At 50.5% G+C, this 19,476-nt stretch overlaps 6 protein-coding genes across 6 annotated transcripts; 2 read left to right on the forward strand and 4 right to left on the reverse strand.

Moving 5' to 3' along the window:
* Positions 1 to 176: 176 nt before the first annotated feature.
* On the reverse strand, positions 177 to 1,193 carry ASPGLDRAFT_120493 (uncharacterized protein; the record flags this gene model as incomplete). Its single annotated transcript, XM_022540141.1, has 1 exon — positions 177 to 1,193. The coding sequence occupies one exon, from the start codon at positions 1,191 to 1,193 to the stop codon at positions 177 to 179; it is 1,017 nt and encodes a 338-aa protein (XP_022404064.1).
* Positions 1,194 to 2,377: 1,184 nt separating this feature from the next.
* On the reverse strand, positions 2,378 to 4,262 carry ASPGLDRAFT_64527 (T6SS phospholipase effector Tle1-like catalytic domain-containing protein; the record flags this gene model as incomplete). The annotated part of the gene is made up of 2 exons (XM_022548786.1): positions 2,378 to 4,075; positions 4,134 to 4,262. 2 exons carry the CDS (start codon positions 4,260 to 4,262, stop codon positions 2,378 to 2,380), a joined length of 1,827 nt encoding a protein of 608 aa, XP_022404065.1.
* Positions 4,263 to 7,885: 3,623 nt separating this feature from the next.
* Positions 7,886 to 11,487, forward strand: ASPGLDRAFT_120623 (peroxidase/cytochrome P450 family protein; the record flags this gene model as incomplete). Its single annotated transcript, XM_022540155.1, has 5 exons — positions 7,886 to 8,302; positions 8,363 to 8,702; positions 8,753 to 8,957; positions 9,017 to 9,248; positions 9,301 to 11,487. 5 exons carry the CDS (start codon positions 7,886 to 7,888, stop codon positions 11,485 to 11,487), a joined length of 3,381 nt encoding a protein of 1,126 aa, XP_022404066.1.
* A 1,066-nt stretch (positions 11,488 to 12,553) lies between these two features.
* Positions 12,554 to 12,892, reverse strand: ASPGLDRAFT_33095 (uncharacterized protein; the record flags this gene model as incomplete). Its single annotated transcript, XM_022544260.1, has 1 exon — positions 12,554 to 12,892. The coding sequence occupies one exon, from the start codon at positions 12,890 to 12,892 to the stop codon at positions 12,554 to 12,556; it is 339 nt and encodes a 112-aa protein (XP_022404067.1).
* Positions 12,893 to 13,543: 651 nt separating this feature from the next.
* On the forward strand, positions 13,544 to 14,200 carry ASPGLDRAFT_64529 (dynactin subunit 5; the record flags this gene model as incomplete). The annotated part of the gene is made up of 2 exons (XM_022548787.1): positions 13,544 to 13,582; positions 13,640 to 14,200. 2 exons carry the CDS (start codon positions 13,544 to 13,546, stop codon positions 14,198 to 14,200), a joined length of 600 nt encoding a protein of 199 aa, XP_022404068.1.
* A 3,901-nt stretch (positions 14,201 to 18,101) lies between these two features.
* ASPGLDRAFT_43928 (uncharacterized protein) lies at positions 18,102 to 19,191 on the reverse strand. The gene has a single exon (XM_022545909.1). The coding sequence runs from the start codon at positions 19,138 to 19,140 to the stop codon at positions 18,334 to 18,336; it is 807 nt and encodes a 268-aa protein (XP_022404069.1). The 5' UTR covers positions 19,141 to 19,191; the 3' UTR covers positions 18,102 to 18,333.
* Between the last annotated feature and the right edge of the window lie 285 nt (positions 19,192 to 19,476).

Raw genomic sequence — 19,476 nt, forward strand, 5'->3', positions numbered from 1 at the left:
TATAAGCGATAAGAGCATATCCGTAGCACGTAGTAGACACTCAGTTGAGGTTGGGCCGTTTGGACCCCAATGTGGTGTGGTCAGCACCGTAGTTTGTTGTTAAAACGGGAACCAGGTCATTGCCTGTAAACTCTTGACCAGTCTGCAAGCACAAGGTTTCAGGCAGTGTGGATTATTCAATCCTCCCAGATGGTTTCCAAATCCAGGTCCTGACGACGTTCAGCACCGCAAACACTCCACCGTTTCCGCTTGTCCGCCCTGACACCGTAACCTCCCCGCATCAACGAACCAGCAGGCCCCATGGCATCAGATGTTCCGCGCCATCTGTTCCCCGCGCCCGACGCCTCTGCCTCATCGATCCTGTCAGCAGCCGCTTTCAAAGCCGCGACCTGATCTGCCTCACTGGCCGCAGCCTCCGCATCCGGAATATCAGGGATCGTCTCCAATGAAGATATACTGGGGCTGCGAGAACGCAAGCTCGTGGGCGTTGAAGGCATGGAAGACGTGGACGAACTGGAATAGGATGGGAAGGCTTCGTTGTATTTCGAACTGAGCATCACTGGCGAAGAGGAGTATGTGGGAAAAGGACCGGGACTACTAGCGTTGCCCGAGTGAAAGTGAAGCGGGGACGAAGGCCGTCGACGACCCATTCGGGGAAAGGTGTGATGTGTAGGTATCGCAGGCGATACAGCATGCGCCGACTCTGCGTCTGTATGTGAAGATGGGTTCATGGTGGTATCCAGTTCCGAATGCTCTGCAATAGGCTCTGATATTCTCAATGGTGCCATCCTAGACTCAAGAGCATCCCCCGTAGCGACCTGCAAGAACGGATGCCGTTTACCATTCTCGAGTGGATTGGAAGTCGGAGCCCCACGACCATTCACGAAAATATATCGACCCCGGGAATCCAGCCCCGGAGAGGAGTAAGCGCGCGTCATGGGAGGCACATTCGGAACCTCGGCCAGCGAACGAGAACGGAAATGCGACCGGGCCAAAGGCGAACGGCTTGGAGGTGTCATCACTGGCTGAGGTGGTAGCGACAAGGTTATCATGACATCGTCGGATCGTTGTATCCTTCCCGTCGATTCCGTAGTAGACTCTCTGGTTGCTGTGGGTGCTGCTGCTGGTTCTGAGTCGAAGGAATCGACGGATTCCACGGGACTTGGAGGAGACATGAACCGTTCTGACGACATTCTTTCTGGTTTCTGAAGCGAGTAAAATTCCGGACGAACCACGCGAGGATCTTCTAGAATTCAGATCGGCTGCATGCTTGGGTAGAGAAGAATTCCAGTCTTCCTTTTTTTCGTTGGGCCTGGTGTTTGCCCCTTCTCCTTCACGATCCCGAAAAGAGGCAAGTGCGTAGAAAATAGTCACAAATAAAGCTTTCCCCTTCTTTTTTTTAATCCCCTTTTCCCCTGAACCCCCGGGATTCTCTCAACGTTAAGTCTGAGTGAGCAGACCAGAGTAGTCTGTCTTTGGGGGGAGGGGGGGGGGGGAAGAAGAAGAGGAAGAAGTGGTCTAAGAAGCGACGCTGCCTAGAAAGTCACGGGCCGGCGAAACCGAGGATCGGGCAAGTGACCTAGTGACTCTTTCTTCCTGGGAGTAAATTAGTTAACTAGTTAACTATTAATTATTGTGTGATGAAAAAGAAGCGAAAATTAAGAGAAAAAGCAAGGATATAAAAAGAAGTCCAGAGAAGACGAAGGAACACTAACAATCAAAGAAAAAAAATAAAAAATAAAAAAAATAAGGAGGCGATGAAGGAGCGCCCGTCCGCGATCTAAGAGAACCACCAGCGCTGAAACGAAGTCGACGCCCAACTGTGCAGCAGAAACAAGACCTCAAAAAAGAGGCGAGAATGCATGATTCATGTCAAGAGCTGTTAGAGGTAGTAGTCTGGATCGGGCCCAGACATTTCGAGATTGGCGTCGCATCGTGAATCCTGCGCTGAATGGCCGACAGATGTATGCAATACACACACGTACACACACCGTGATGAGTGGGCAGAGATGTGGCACTATGGCTGCTTATATATCCATTAAATCTTCATCGTTTTCACCCGTGCTCAATGGTTGCTGTGCACCTCGCTTGCATGCCGTTCTTTTCCTACGGCGCGCAGACTCACTATACACACTCGATAGAAGCCGGGATTGGAATCCTTCATAGATACCGGACAGAAGTACGGAACAGAGAGAGAGAGGCTAACATGCATCAGAATCCATTATGTGAGCCTACATACATTATCACTGGTACTATCCAACAACTCGAAATGGGGATATATAACCAAAACAAAAGGAAATCAGGATCGCTCCAAAGGAGGAAAAGAGAGGTTAAAGAAAGAGAGTAAAAAGAGGGAATTAAAAAAAGAATGTGGCCATCATTGCTGGTTCTCCTGGCACTTCGACACGCTCTTCCGAACATACACTTGCCGGACTGGATCGCCTTCGTGATCCTTGACAACCCATTCTCCCATTCCATATTCTGGCGGTGCTTTTCTAACACCACGACCTCCTCCTCCGACAATCAGGTTGCCAGGCCGGTAGTCGGGGTTGGCCTCCATACGATGAAGGACAGAAATATGAACCTGCGCATCCAAGGGGATATCTCGCACTTCACCACAGGGGAGGGGCCATCTGATGGGCTTCCAAGATCCGTCTGGTTGCAGGTCCATTCGTCGGAAGGGGAGATATTCCATCAATCGCCAGGTTACAACAGAGGCACCGGGTAACCCATTGCCAAACGACAGACAGTCATGTATCCAACCCTTGGTGCTGCCCAGGTGCAGGGCGGCGTGGAAATCCCGACTCGAGGGCGAGCGTTCCTTCTCATTGCCGCATGATCCGGCCAATTTGACTCCTGCGTTATCGTTGGTGTCCTCGTTCCAGATACCGTTATCGCGAATGGGCGAGAACTCCCCGTCAAACTCCTCCATGCATTCGAATTGTTTAACCTTGCGGGGATCGAGCTGGAGCCCTGCGCGCCAGGCCTCTTGCACCATCCAGACCAGTGGTGGGTGACTCAGAGGCCACTTCTCACCATCTTCCAGTTTCCAACCGCCGCCAATGTCGGCGTGACAACCCGGGAACCACACTTCTTGAATATCCTGGTCATCATCATCTTCTTCCATGCCGCTGGGCACTTGCAAAGACAGGCCCGACTGCCCACTCTTGATCGACACGAGATCCTCTGCGGACGCTGCCGTTGGGATGGGTTTGGGCCTGAGATGCGTGGCGGGCGCACGGTACCGATGGTCTGCGTTATTTTTCGAGCTACTCGCCGTTTGCGAGATGTGCGATGGACGACGCATCGATGGGTTAGGTGCTGCCTGGCTTGTCCCGTTGGTGCCATCATTCACGACAATGGCCGGCACGTCCTCGTGACTCTTTTCAAGGTGCAAATGATGCTGCAAGTTTTGCCAGGCGTGTCTAGACTTCGATTTCTTGACCTGGGGCTTCGCACCAGAGATCAAATCCTGCCGGAACTTGGCGCGACGCTCATCGATTCCGACGGCGTGTCGGATGACCCTGGCAGAACTGCGCGCGGTGTAGGGGAATTTACTCCGTTGCATCCAGGCGGACTCGAAACTTGGCACACTGTTGACGGTGTCGAACAGACCCATGAACCTGATGCGGGTCACGGGCCGAGAGAAAGTTTCGCGAAAGGCCTTCATGAACATGAACAGCTTCTCCTTCTCCAAACGTTCCTCCTCGGTATCGCTTCGCCGCTGCTGCCACTTGGCAAAGGTTTTCCAGGCGAAACGCGTCAGCTCTTCGTTTCCGGCCTCGAGCAGGCCGACGCAGTCCAGCATTTCAGAGAGAAAACGGGCAACGTAAGAACCTCGACTGAACCCGATAAAGTAGATCTCGTCGCCAGGTGAGTAGTAACGCATGAGGAACTTGTATCCGCCCATGACATGTTCTGCAAACGAGGATCCGACAGCGGAATCCTTGGCTTTCAGATAGGCAGACTTGATGCGCTGGAATCGTCCAGTGTGGGAGAAAGACTTGGAGGTCACATAGGTTCCAATACCTGGTTGGTAGTAGTGAAATTGGTGACTTTTGCTTCGGTCCAGCATCTATCGACGTCAGTATTGGCGCCTTTTTTCGTATATGTTTTGTTTTACAGATACTCACCCGAAAAATCTTAAGGACATTACTGTCCGACTCATCACCAGCAAACTTATTCCCCGTGCCATCAAAACAGAGCACAAACTGCTTCGGGATGGGAGCAGGTCCCAACGGTGCAGCCTCCATAGCCTCCATTGCGTCTACGCTCTTGGCCTAAGCGAACGAAAGAAGAAGCTTGAAGATGGTTATTGTTGAGAACCAAGAGAACCAAGAGAACCAAGAAAACCAAGAAAACACTAAAGAAAGTGACACATACAGGAGGAAAAAGAACCGGGCAACTCGGACTCCTTACTGTCGTGGAGAACAGATAAGGGTTCGTTGTTATACAGAACCACAGGCAGGGGGAGGGAATGCAGGTTGATGGGTCTTGGGGCCGAGCTTGGCTACGAATCAGGGGATTTAATATATGCAAAAGACGAAAAATATGGGCAAGCCGAGTCAGGCGAGTCAAAAAAAGAAGACAGGCTCTGCGATGTTCATGACCCTGCAGAAGTGGAATGTCCGGTTTTTTTCTTTCTTTCACTCAGCCTCCTCCGAGGGGTGTAAAAAATAAAAGGAAATTAACTTCGTGCACGACAGCGGGTGTTTAATTCGACGAGCCAAAGCGTCAAACTTCACCCGAAGCAGTGGGGATTGTGAAAAGGAGGGATAAGGATACGAAGTTGAAAAGGAAAGAGAGCGGGAGGCTGGGAAATCTTTTCTGAATGGACAAAACAGATTGGCACATTCCCTTGCCTTGCGCGTTCATGCACTAAGTCCGCTCTGGGATTGCCATACAGCATAGTTATCCTATACGAGAATTGTGACTAACAAGCCGGCTACTTGGTAGGATTTTGAATTCCTAGGGGATTTTCTGAGTGGGACTGTTCATTCTACCTGGAATACGTACGGAGGACGTCCTGTACTCCGTACAAGGACAGGCACATGGCGGAAGCGTTCATTCTGTTCCTGTCCAGGGGGGATACGCCAGCTTCAGGTTAGGTCGGTGTTAGTGGGAGCAGATCGCAAGGTGTCCTGTTCGCCGGACGATCTCGGTAGGATCTCACTGCTGGAATCCTCTCTTCCAGAATAAGCAACAGATGACAATATCATGGCTTCATACGATAGCTGACCATGATCAAACCCCGAGAACATGAACATTCTTCCCTGTTATCTCGGCGCATGAGACTCGACTCGATGTGAGAAATGCCCGTCACTTACTTGTACTCCGGAGTACATCCACGAAGCTGTCGATCGCTTCTTCGCGTTTCTTTTTCTTCACACTAGCAGAGAGGACCTACTCTATTAGGGTAATACTATGGTTCTCGAGTGGGTTCCGGTATCCGTATGTATTGATACATACGGATACGAAGTACATACAAGTACTTATGCATACAATGCGAGATCTTGCATGCGAGCTCTCATATCCTCTTGTGTTCAGGGCTGAAAAGCAAGGGATTTAGCTGAATGTGATTTGAGTCTTTGTTTCTATCTGTCTATTTGTGTTCTTTGCTATATGAAGCCTACGGAGTGAGAATCAAACCGAGTTTAGTGTGCTGCAGCCCTCGCAAAAGGGAAGGTGGGTTGGTAGTTGACTAGTAAGACTAGTGTTTTTAGTGAGATGGGGTACAGGCACATGGAGGTACGTGCTTGCATGCAGATTGAGATAGAAGGTCCTGTATCTGTTGCAAGGGAATTCTGAAATTCTGGAATTCTGTCTGCGAGTACGAGTGTTTTACGGAGAATTTATAGAGAATGGCATTGTTTCTATACTTTTATCCAAACTTCTATTCATATCAATCACTTCTAGTACCCGTAAAATACATACCGTAAATACAATACCAAACATACACCTCGGGAACACCCGCTCGTCCGCCATGAACCGTCTTCACCTCCATTCTGTCTCTCTCACCTCCACCACTGAATCAACATTGGCCAACCTCAGTGATTGCCAACCCACCTGCCTAACCGGCTTATACGGCCGTCCTTGCTCTCGTTCGGTACCGGAATACGGTCCCTGCACGCGAAATGGTCCTACCACACAACCAGACCCCGGTCGGAGATCGTATGAATCTCGATCCAGGATGAGTGAAGATGGGAGACATGGTGTGTGTGATGGCTTGCACTGGCATATGTACAGTACAAGTACTTGTACTTGTACTTGTACATTATGCTCATACGGAGACTCGGTTGGCGGATTTACCGAATACGCAAAGCGGACGACTCCGTCTGAGTTTGTGGCTAGCTGAACATTCGTAAGGGGCTTCTTCAGTTCAGCCAACCGAGCAACACAGACTGCTTGTCGATCGGGGTTAGCAATGGACCGGCACCGATTGGATTTCCACAATGGTTCTTATCCCGTCAAACTTAACCCAATTCCGTCGGCTAATTAAAATAACATCTCCACGTTGTTTTAACTAGCGGAGGAGCTGAGAACTGAAAATCCTTACGTTTTCCTGGATATGGTACGGAGTAATCGGCTAGGATGTCGGTGAAGCGAAGCTGCCTGTCTGGTCCTCTTTCTGGACCCCGGAGGATGCATGCCCAGGTCTTGCAACGTCGAGATGCGTTGGTTGAAGGCGATCTTATTGATCGGTCGTACTTGGGCATCACTGCTAGACATGCACAGAGCTGGAGTCCGTTGCTTTGTACGCCGTGGAAATCCTCGCATCGTACAATAATACCGAGTCTAGCGAAATATGCCGTGATGAAATTCCCGGGATGGAGGATGAGGGAGGGTCCCAAACCACTGCTTGGGATATTAGCCGGACCCACAAGTGGGGAGAGCACTTCAGCTCTGCTGGTTCAGCTGAATGATTATCATTTTATCATCTTCGATTTGTGTGGACACCTTCTGTCGGAGTACGAAGCCTCCCGTATTAATTGTGGTCTCGATGGCTGGACGATGATCCCGAACGAACCTGAGATCAGCTTCCAAATCCTTGGTTTGTAATTGGATCTGCAATATGCATCCCAATCTCATCAGCCCGTGCTTTTTGGTTTCCTATTGCTCATGGGCCGATTATCGTTGTCAGCTCTGAGAATACGAAATGCTACACTAGGATTCGCCGACGCTGGGTGCAGGATTCACAATTCACATCATTGAGGTGACCCAGCCAGCTAATTATCTACATACATTTTTATCATTGCGTGGTGTCGTTATTCGAGTAACCTGCATCGTACGCCACAACATGATTCAACCAGCGCATACAGCGTCGCCCAGCTGAAACCGCAACCTATGAGGGGGGAAGAAAAAAAAAAAAAAAAAAGAGAGAGAGAGAAACTGCTATCACCGTGGTTTTCTATTAGAGCGATCCACTCATTCCAGCTTGTCGACTTGATTTCTAAAGATATACAGTTGACATGTGTGACTGCGTTGTACTATTCATGGCAGTCCTTTTAAGGACGAACAACCCGGCCAGAAGATGAGAGGAAAGACAATTGGGATTATCCAAACGATCTAAATCTAAAATAGCGAACTGACTCCCACCAAGACTAGACTATTTGCTATCAATCGGATCTGATGGGCGGCTGGTGATCCACCGTCTGATTCGAGTGCTGCGTCCTACCTCATTTTGCCTCCCCTTGTTTTTTATTTTATTTTTATTTTATTTAATTTTTATTTATTTTTTTTTTATTAGCCCCATACCTCCGAGGTATTAAACTTTTATGAAATTCTCCATATGAGAATTCCTCCTCTTCCTGCTCTTTCTTTTTCTTCCTTGTCTCTTGTTCCTTCTGTTGTTGGTGTATTCACGGCCCTGTTGATATTGCACATTATGTTACGCCGATTCTCAACGAACTTCAAGAAGTCCAAGGGCGACAAGGAGGAGCGTCGCGAGGCCAAGGAGAATGGCCAGGTCAACGGAAAGCGTCACTCGCTAGTTGCGCCCATTCGCAAGTCGACTTCCTCGCCGTCAACCACCGAGGAAGAAGAGACTCCCCAAGGCGCAACACGCAACGCTGTCCAGTCTACTTTTGAGAAGTACTCGCAGGTTATCCATGCCTCGACGACCCCGCTGCCCCGTCAGACTGGCGATTCCACTTTCCTCGAGCAGGATACCACCCAAGGGATTTTCGGTGACATCAAGGCGCTTGGTTTCCGTGATGTCAATACCTTGAAGGATCTCATCAAGAGCAAGGCCTCTGGTGAGCTGGTCGATGACAAGACCATGCTTATGGAGCGGATTATTCAGGTATGCGCGCTCGTTATTCTCTTTGCGTATGCTCCAATCGCTAATTTGGTTATGATATAGCTCGTCAGTGGTCTTCCCGCCGGCTCCAAGAACCGTGTCGAACTCACAAACATTTTCCTCGACGAGCTCTGGAACTCGTTGCCGCACCCGCCGCTCTCGTACATGGGAGACGACTACCAATACCGTTCCGCAGATGGCTCGAACAACAACCCGACTCTCCCATGGTTGGGTGCCGCTAACACGGCATACTCGCGCTCCATTTCCCCATTGACCATTCAGCCCAGTGGCCTGCCCGACGCGGGTCTGGTGTTCGACAGTCTCATGGCCCGTGAGAAGTTCAACCCCCACCCTAACAAGGTTTCGAGTCTGTTCTTCGACTGGGCTTCTTTGGTTATTCACGGTATGTTTACTTGCGCCTAAAAGCGATGGCGTGGTGCTGATTTGCGACAGATATCTTCCAAACCGACTACCGTAATCCTAGTATCAACAAGACCTCCGCCTACCTCGATCTTTCCATCTTGTACGGTGACGTCCAGGAGGAGCAGGACTTGGTCCGTACCCACAAGGATGGTAAACTGAAGCCCGATGCGTTCTCCGAGCCTCGTCTTCAGGCCTTCCCCGCGGCTTGCTGTGTGTTGCTGGTCATGCTGAACCGGTACGTCTCTTTCATTTGCGATAGCTGCGGAATATTTTCGCTAACCAGTTATCGAACAGTTTCCACAACCACGTCGTCGAGCAGCTTGCTCTCATCAACGAGAATGGCCGCTTCACCAAGCCCTCTCCCAAGCTGCCCGAGGAGCAGGCCAAGCAGGCCTGGGCCAAATACGACAATGATCTCTTCCAGACTGGTCGTCTGGTCACCTGCGGTCTTTTCATCAACATCACCCTGTACGACTATCTCCGTACTATTGTCAACTTGAACCGCAGCAACACCACTTGGTGCTTGGTAAGTATTATGTCCCAATTGATTTTACAGGAGCAGAACTAACCTCGTACAGGACCCCCGTGCTCATATGGAGAAGGCGGGCGCTACCCCTCAGGGTATGGGTAACCAGTGCTCTGTTGAGTTCAACTTGGCCTACCGCTGGCACTCCGCCATCAGTGCCAACGACGAGAAATACACCGAGAAGATCTACGAGGAGCTCATGGGCAAGCCCGCGGAAGAGGTGACCATCCCGGAGCTTCTCATCGGCCTGGGCAAGTATGAGGCAAACTTAGACCGCGACCCGGCTAAGCGCACTTTCGCCCATCTAGAGCGTCAGGAAGACGGTACTTTCCGTGACGATGACCTCGTCAACATCCTGTCGAACGCTGTTGAGGATGTGGCCAGCTCTTTCGGTGCTCGCAACGTTCCCAAGGCTCTGAGATCCATCGAGATCCTGGGCATCAACCAGGCTCGTCGCTGGAACGTTGGCTCTCTCAACGAGTTCCGTAAGTTCTTCGGCTTGAAGGCTTACGACTCATTCGAGGAGATCAACAGCGACCCTGATGTTGCCGACTCCCTCCGTCACCTGTATGAGCACCCCGACTTTGTCGAGCTCTACCCCGGTATCGTCTCCGAGGAAGCCAAGGAGCCCATGATCCCTGGTGTCGGTATTGCCCCGACCTACACCGTCTCCCGTGCGGTCTTGTCCGATGCCGTTGCCCTTGTCCGTGGTGACCGGTTCTACACCGTCGACCAGAACCCGAGAAACCTGACCAACTGGGGTTACTCGGAGTCCCGCTACGACCTCAGCGTTAACCAGGGCTGTGTCTTCTACAAGCTCTGTCTCCGTGCCTTCCCCAACCATTTCAAGCCCGACTCCATCTACGCCCACTACCCCATGACCATCCCTGGCGAGAACCGCAACATCATGAAGGACCTCGGCAGAGAGTCGCACTACTCGTACGACCGTCCTTCCTACACTCCTCCCAAGGTGAACTTGTCGTCCTACTCCAACGTCAAGCGCGTTGTCGAGCAGCCCACCGACTTCCGTGCCCTGTGGGGTGAGGTTCCTGCCTTCGTCTTCGGCAAGACTGGCTACGAGCAGTTGCTTGCTGGTGACTCTTCCTTCGGAACCCAGCAGAAGGAGACCATCACCCAGGCCTTGTCGTCTGAGGAATGGAACAAGCAGGTCAAGACCTTCTACGAGGACATCACCCTGAAGCTGCTCCGTGAGAAGACCGGCCGCCTCGCTGGCAGAAACCAGATCGATATCACCCGCGACATCGGTAACCTGGCCCACACCCACTTCGCCGCCAACGTCTTCTCGCTGCCTCTGAAGACCGCCGACAACCCCAAGGGCATCTTCACCGAGCAGGAGCTCTACATGGCCCTAGCCGCCGTCTTCACCAGCATCTACTTCGACGTCGACCCCGCCAAGTCCTTCTCTCTGCGTCACGCCTCCCACGCCGTCGTCCAGCAGCTCGGCCAAGCCGTCGAGGCCTCCCTCAAGGGCACCAGCGGCTTCCTCTCCGGCATCCTCGGAGGCTCCCGCAAGACCCCCAACGCCCTGGCCGAATACGGCGCCAAACTCATCAAGCAACTCCTTGATAGCGGCCTCAACGCCTCCGAAGTAACCTGGGCCCAGATCATCCCCGCCGCCATCGGCATGGTCCCCAACCAAGGCCAAGCCTTCACCCGCATCATCGACTACTTCCTCTCCGCCGACGGCGCGCAACACCTCCCCGAAATCAACCGCCTGGCCCAGGAAGACACCCCCGAATCCGAGGAGAAACTTCGCCGCTACGTCCTCGAAGCCATCCGCATCAACGGCGCCTCCGCCGCCTACCGCGAGGCCCAAACCTCCGCCATTCTCAACGACAACGGCCGCGAAATCTCCGTCAACCCTGGCGACAAGGTCTTCGTTGGCTTTGCCGGCGCGAATCACGACGCCGAGGTCTTCCCTGAACCTAACCAGGTGCGCCTCGACCGTCCTCTTGAGGCCTACATTCCCTTCGGCGTTGGTCCCCACGCTTCCCTGGGCAAGGACACCAGCCTCGTTGCTCTTACCACTATGCTCCGCGTTGTCGGTGGTCTGCCGAACCTGCGCCGTGCTCCTGGTCCCCAGGGCCAGTTGAAGAAGGTGCAGGCTGAGGAGGGATACACTGCGTACATGCGCGAGGATAACAGTGGACACTTCCCGTTCCCGATGACGTTCAAGGTGCACTTTGATGGGGAGATTCCCGGTCCTAAGCGTGGTTAAGACCCGTGGTCGTGGGACTGGTCATGGTCTGGTGATGAGTACGATAATTTCTACGAAGGTAATGGGTCTGTATAATCGTGGATCTTTGTTTTATGGCAGAATGCTCTTGTTTATTTCGAGATATCCTTTGTTTTTTTTTATTTTGTTTGTTTGATCTGTCTGTCTGTCTGCCGGTAATATGATAATTGTTATGTTAGTAAATACTAGTTATTGATTTAAATTTTGCTCTATTTTTGTAATTACATGGTAGCATGTCGAGTAAGACAGATCCCTGCTACGATCATGTCATGATCTAAGTGATATGAACAAATACCAAGCAATGTACTGAATAGAGAGATATCCGGTTAGTACCTCGACACCACGACGCTGGGAGTATAGCAAGCACTGTCGTGATGTATTTGTGTGTTTGCAAAGTTGACTCGCAGACCTGGATAGGCTAATTCGATATAGCAAGTGCGCGACAGGTCCAATCACTTAGCTTGGATAGTGACGACCGGAGGAAATAATTAGGAGAACATTATGCAAAGGCCGCTTCTATAACATCAGATTTGAAAACGTAATATTAGAGAGATGATTGGGAAGAATTGGGACTTTATAGGTATCTTGAAGCAGAACTGTGCCAATGTAGATTCCGGATTAAATGACATAACGAGACCTCAATATCCAACTAGACCTTGCTCGCGTCATTCAAACGGAGTTTCCACTAAAGCATTAGTGCATGGCCTTGGTCTTTTTCTTTTCTCATCCGAGAAATCCGAGAACCGGCGAGGTTTTTTTTGTGATGCTGCTTCACTAATTCCTCTCTCGCTTGAGCATCAGCGCACTCTATGAGTATGGCAGGAGACAGTCCCTCGCGATCCACGATTTGAGGATCGGTACCGGCAGCAAGAAGATATTCAACCATGTTGTTATTGTTGAGGATTACGGCCTCAAGCAAAGGGGTCCGGCCATTGAGGTTTGTATCAACTTCACCAAGTCTTTATGATCCGCGCTCACGGCGTGGTGCAATAGTGTCTTGTCATTGAATAATGCATTTAGGGCCAATATCATCTCGGTTGAGGAGTAGCTACACTATCTCAGGGCTGTAGTTGATGACTGCGCTGTGCATAGTGGTCTCCACATTAGGTCGTGTGGAGGCGCCTTGCTCGAGCAGAGATCGAACCATGTGCGCGTTTCCCCTTTTTGCTGCTTCTTGGAGGGCAGTCTGGGTTCCATGGATATCCATCTTATCGTAAAAACGTACGTTGTGGTCGGTCCGGGGGTCTGCCAGTAGGACATCAACAACGGCATTGTGGCCTCTCACAAGGGCTTCCAAGATAGACGGTTTCAGGTAGCCATATAGAGGAACTGATGGGTCGGCACCATGTAGAAGCAATTCCTTCACTATTTCATCTTCTCCGGCCATGACAGCAGTTGCTAGGGTGGTCTAACAAGTCTTTCTCGGACCATTCTCCTGCGTCAAGTAGGATGTTGGACATTTCTACTTGCTTATTGCGTATAGCGATGAAAAGGCTTCTGTTACAGGCCTTTGCGCCCACCTGGAAGGTTTTCTGGAGAGTTCTTACCAGGCCAGTTTGTGCTGCATGATGCAGTGCAGTACTATGACGACTGTAAAGTTCACAGTCCACCTTCACATCAAGACTGTACAGCAAGGGATCCACAATGATATAGAGATCGCGACATGTTTGAGCAAAAGAATTGATTTCTCTGCATCTTCTGTAAAGACCGGATGCAATCTGGAAAATTAGTTCTGCTGGGAGAGTTAGCAGGAGCATTTTCGATCTTCTTGTTGCACGGCATCTGCGGGTTTCAGAGGAGCACATAGTTAGCCATGTTGTATTGAGTCCTAGCAGTGCCACTTCGAGTCTTCGATACTGCAGGCTGCCAAAGAGTGGGAGAATGAGAACGTCAAGCCGACATACCGCCTTTAACACCGAGCGAACTGCCGCTATATCGTGACCGCCCTTTTTACCGCTATCGCGACATCATACGGAGGTCCGCATAGAACATTCGCATCAATCAGTCAATCACCTCTTTCAAACACACAATTGCCATAATGCCTCCCAAAGCCTTTAAGGGTGAATACATCGAGACGGTACACCACCCACACCCCCACCTACACGTCCAAGAACCCACCAGCTAACCAATCCAGGACACGGGCAATAAAATCTCCCGCCGCGCCCAAATCCACGGAACCCAACGCATCATCCTCGGCGGAAAAACAGTCATTCAAACAGACGCCGTTATTCGCGGTGATCTCTACCGCTCCTCTTCCTCCCATGCCTCCTCCACAGATGATCCAGCCTCCGCCGCTCCGTCTCCCTCCGTCGCTATAACAGTTGGCCGCTACAGCTATATCTCTAAACAGGCAATCTTGCGCCCGCCTTCGCGTTTACACCGTGGTGTGCACTCTTACTATCCGTTGAAAATTGGTGATCATGTCTTTGTGGGTGAGCGCGCGGTCGTCGAGGCGGCTAGTGTCGGAAACCATGTGCATGTTGGGAAGGAGGTTGTGATTGGGGGTATGGCGATATTGAAGGATTTTGCGGTTGTGCTGGATGGGGCGGTGGTTCCAGCTGGTATGGTGGTCCCAAGTTGGTGTGTTGTGGGTGGGAGACCGGCGAGGATTGTGGGAGAGGTCGGAGAGGGGTATGGAGTTGAGGGGGCGGATGGGGGGTTGGCGAGGGAGAGATATCGGTTGGTTGGAAAGTGATGGGTCTGGGTCGGCTGATTACCTATTTCCTGGGTCAGTGTGGATGCGTTCTTGCGTATGGATCGTGCACTGACAAACAAGAAGACCATTACGCTTGGCACGATTCACCAGGTTTCCCATGTTCTACTTAATTAGGGCTTTCTGGCGCCGTACCATCTATGCTCCCGATGAGCCTGTGCAGAACAAGCAACCATACAAACCGGCCCCCTGCATTGCATATTTTTATTGCAGGACACAGTATCATCCGAGCTCATATGAGCATACAGGGATACTACGTTTTCTCCAGCAGCATCGAGTGCTTTCCGAAGAGAATATACTGGAGGAGGATTATCTCTAGCCAGGGATACAGTTTCTGTATCTAACCGCGAACGAGGATTGGGGCTGATATACCGTGATGACTGAGATATTCCCTCTATCACCATCTAATCCGAAGTATTATACATCTGTACATACATGAGTCGTTTCGAATACCTCCACTTACCCAAATTATGACATTTAGAGTCTCACATTCGGGGAACTGGACTCACTACATTCCCAATCATCCAGATGCCAATTAACCTCATATATAGGCCAACACCCAAGTTCGCTTGGATGCATGGAGCCAAAAGGGACGTTGCCATACTCCAGAGAATCAACTTCGAGGATAACTCTCTCAACCTCACAATGCGGGTTTGTTTTTCATTGTTTTAAACATCTTGCAACGTGAGCTTTTGCTCAGTCTCGCCATGTCTTAGTTGATCCATGTCTGCGACTTGAGGATTGGTGGAATGGCGGGGATTCGCAAAGAACTCGACAGACGATGTGCAAAACAATCAAAAGGTGTGCGAGAATGACGAGAAAGCAGCTGGTCACTTTAGGTCCATTGGGTCGTGTACGCTTATAGTGGGACAATCACGGTACGAATTGTCTAGCTTAATACCGCTTCTCTTTTCGAAGAATTCCATATTTTTCGGAATCCCAACCACGCACCCGTTTAATCCCACGGTCATTGCAAGCACTAGGATCACTCCATGGGAAGATAACCCGTAGAATGGGCTCATATCATTGGTATCGGATTGTTAATCTCTTATGGCAACGAGATCTTAAGGGTCAGGCGTATTGTCTATGCCATGACTAGTGGTTCTGGCCGTGACTTGTAGTCCTGGCCCCCATTCCATTAGGCACGCCAGCGAAGCCTAGATCCGTTAATGACTGTACGGCTTTATGGGCGGGTGAGTAAACCTCGCTTTTTTGAAATATGCCCCAGGAAACTCTCCGTCATTATGTTGATACTCAGGTGATTGTTCTTAGACAAAAGCATTGGTATTGACTTTCACCCTCAGTTTCAATGACAAGAGCTCGTAACCTGAGGTCTTGTTCGTTTCCGAGGGAAAATGATATTGCCTGATTGTCCAGTATAAAGGCCAGAGCAAGCTGAGGCCTTCGTTGACCGTCAGCTATTGTCTGAGAGATTGAACCACGTATAATATCTTTCTGATATTACATTCCAAGAACTTTTCAAGCTCTGGTCTGCATCGACCTCTTATTGCGAGAGCCTTTGCGGCCAATGCGGAGGTTCGCCTCCCAATAATCAAGGAGTAATTGGAGGATCCGCTCTCCATGCGCTCGTCATCCCCGGTTGTTACGGTGGCGCCAGGGCAGCATCTGACGGAGGCTGAAAAGTACGTTTGTACATTCTCGCAGTCCGTCAGGTGCTGCCATGATTGCCTTGTGCAATTCGACCGCGGGAGGGGCTGGAAGGTTGCCCTCCGAGCCATGGTTGTTCGATATTCCTTGTGGTGCCGAGTATTGTAACTAGTATTAACAGACGTTTAACGCGTCTTCAGTTCTTGGATCCCCGGCGGAGCTTATCTTCAGGTTCATACTAATGTTATAGACCGCCAGGCTAGTGTTGTGTTGTTGAGTTTAACTGTGTCCGGTCTTCTCCTTTAACATGTGGGATGCAACCCAGACCGCGCTATAGGGCGGGGGAAAGAGTCTGTATTTGCACTTACTTGGGGATTCAAATACGTACAAGCCCATGTCAATTTTCAGTACTCTCGTTGGACTATCAAGTGCCACTTAAAGTGCAGAGAGTGCGGGATCCTGTGTGGTGTCGAGAGACTCTGTTTTCTTCTGTTTGGTCCCGGAATCCCCGTGCTGTTTTGCATTTAACGGACTCCAATAGGAATACACTCCATATACAGGAGTTTGTCTCTGTTCTCTTCTCGAGCCGGCATTAGCCAAAGGATAGTCACCCATCTCTCAGCAGTATCTGAAGTAGGCTGTATCCGATATAGGACCCCACCAAGATGGAACACCTTGAGCTATGACCGAGGCCAACATGGTTCCCGGCTGATTTCCTTCGGCGCATCATCCTGAAATGCAAACTCGTGAACCAGTCCAGCTCGTAATTTTTCGCATCCATCGAATAGATGTGCGAGACCCCGTTTATGCCCTCGTCGACGTGAGTGTCCCTTTGAAGGCGATCGTAGATTTGAAGCCGTGTTTGTCCGTTACCCGTCTACAGTCGTCGTGTAGACCGGACCTATAGTGAATTAGTTTCCAAGCAGAATGGTGGTCTTTCTCGCTCACTTACTGAACATAGACTTGGCTTACTTTGAAGTCAAGCTCAGGAACAGTCTGGTCAACAAGCTGCGAAAGCTGCTCCTCGGTCGATCAGTATTTCGTACATGGTCGTGGGAGATTCTGCAAAAATGAGATGGCAAAATAGAAAGAGTAGGGAGTAATTGTACGGGGTAAAACACTACCCATCGCATTTTGGACTTCAAGAGCACCTGTCCTGCCTGTGTAAGTTAGTCCGGTGCTAGGTAGTGGCCGAGTCTGAGCAAATCACTAAGTAATGGATAGTATACGCATACACACCTAAGCTCACTCATAGTGCCTGTTGGATTATTGATAGCTAAATGGCATCTGACAGCCGCAAGGCGTCATAGGTGAATACCGGGGTCTATCCGTATTTCGAGACGTTTTCCGGTAAGCATAGCCTGTATCTCCGTCGTGATATCGGCCACCATTTGGCTGTATGCTCGAGAAGTGTCCGCGTCTGCATTCTCGAAGTAACTTCTGTCCAAAGGGGCTTTCGTCTCTCTGGCTTCTGACCCATACCATCCTTCGATCCTTCTCACGACGGCGGCGGGTCATGTCGTCAATGACTGGTTCTCTTATAATACCGACAGGTATCAATATACCGTTGGTGTGTGTATGAGAAAATTGTCCTCTTGAATATCAACTAGAGCAACCACGTTTGCAAGACCATCAAGTCTCAGTCGATGTCGTACGCCATTGAAGATTCTTGGTGTATCCCACTTTAAAACAACCCGTGTTTGCTTCGGCTGACTTGAATTCGAACAACATGTCGTTTCCATGCAATGAATTATCCTTGACGAGTGTTGAAGAGGTTGTTCTGCAATCTGGGAATCCTTGCGCGCGTTTGAGCTCTTGTGCTACCTGGAGCTCCATCTGTTGTATTGGTCTTATCTGCTATCCCTTGGCCCTCGCCTTATGCCGTGCCCTAGTTGGGTATAGGTAGTGACGACGACACCTCCCACATGTGGATGACACTGGCATGTGAGGCCTGTAACTTTTTGGCATTTGAGTTACCCTCTTCAGCCATGTTTGGTAGAAACACCAGCTGACTTAATGTCATTGATGAGGGACGAGGGCCGACAATAGCATCAGGACTTGAACTAGGAGTGCGAGCCTTGCAAGCACGCGGTTCATTCTCTCCAAGGTGGTTCTGATTTTTTCCACGACCGTGCTTGAACCGTCCCGCTTTCTGGTCCATCCTCAGCGGAGAGCAAATGAAAGACGACTTTGATCGGTCTGAAACTAGATAGCATGTATTCACATTCGTTCCCGACGCTGGTATAGACTTGCGTAGACATATAGGAAGAATCAATGGCACGTTTCTCTGGGATAGATGCCATATCATATAGAATGCTCATATAGTAGAAGGTCTCTAACGGGCTTTGGACTAGCACAGCGTGATGCATATAGCACCTTACTCCGGGTATGTAGCATATGTAGGTTAGTAGTGACAGGAAAAATCCAAATCGAAGAACTTTCTAACCAGACGAGAAGAAAATTAAACCCCGCTAACAAACCAAGTGAATACAACCCTACTAGCCCTCCTAACCCATTCCCAACGGTGACCGCTGCACCCTCTGCCCCGTATCCCCAAACAAAAACCCCATCTGCTCACCCCCCATAAACCTCCCCGCCCAATTAACCGGCCTCCCCATAAGCGCACTAACAATCATATCCCTCCAAAAATCATTCAACACCCCCGTCCTCCTATAAATTTCCTCATCCAGCGCCCTTAGCGCATTATCCTGCAACGACGACGGCAGAAACCCCTCCGGCAGCGTCGTGATAGCCTGATACGCATCGCACTCGAATACAACGTCGACTTCACGGATTGTGATGGGGCCGGGGGACGGGATGATAGGTGTCGGTGTGGGTGTCGCGTTCATGCCCCGGAAGATAGTCAGGATGCGGTAGGTGTCGACGATTCCGCCGTGGATTAGGAATTCGCCGATGTGGTCGCGGAGCATGCGGCGGGGGTTTGCGCCGTCGCCGTCGCGGAAGCCGAGAGTTTGGGCGATTTCTTCGGCGTTGTAAATGTTGGCCATATCTCTTGCCCAGAGGGCGGTGATTGTAACCTCATGACGACCCTCGAGGCGAAACGCGCGGTAGAGCGCGAGGGCGCGGCGGAAGTTGCTGAAGTAGGAGAGGAAGGGGGTTAGGAAGTATTTTGAGTTGAGGAGGTGGCGGTCGAAGTCGTCGGGGGTTGGGGGGGTGACTATGCGGGCGATGCGGGCTTGGGCGCTTAGGGTTCCATAGCTGGAGCTTAGGCGGTGTTCGACGCGGAAGAGGAGCCAGGGGACTTGGTCGCGGGGGATGGGGGAGTAGTGTTGGTTTTGGGTGGGGTTATTCATTTTATGGTGTGTTAGATGGCAGAGTGGAGGGATATGTTGTATTGTATTGGGGGTATGAGACTATTTATCAGGTTGATTGCTAAGTATACGAGGATTCCTTGACAATTGTCAATCATTCGTATATTAAAACTAAAACAAGTACCTAGCATATTTGTGCAAAGGACCAAGCGCATTTGGTGCAGCCTACATTGAAATCTGACGCTGACGTCGGATTGCATGGGTAGCAAATTATTGGGCATGACAACCCCTGTCAAGGAACCCAGACGATGCAAGACATGGTGGATTTGGCATCAATGCAGATGCTGTCATCTTCTGCACTGCATCCATGCCAGTAAG

This window comes from Aspergillus glaucus, assembly GCF_001890805.1.
Source record: "Aspergillus glaucus CBS 516.65 unplaced genomic scaffold ASPGLscaffold_4, whole genome shotgun sequence".
Classification (NCBI taxonomy): Eukaryota; Fungi; Ascomycota; class Eurotiomycetes; order Eurotiales; family Aspergillaceae; genus Aspergillus; species Aspergillus glaucus.

What these genes read in the sequence shown, in the direction of transcription:
- ASPGLDRAFT_43928 (XM_022545909.1), bottom strand. Translation starts at nt 19,140, where the DNA reads ATGAATAACCCCACCCAAAACCAACACTACTCCCCCATCCCCCGCGAC.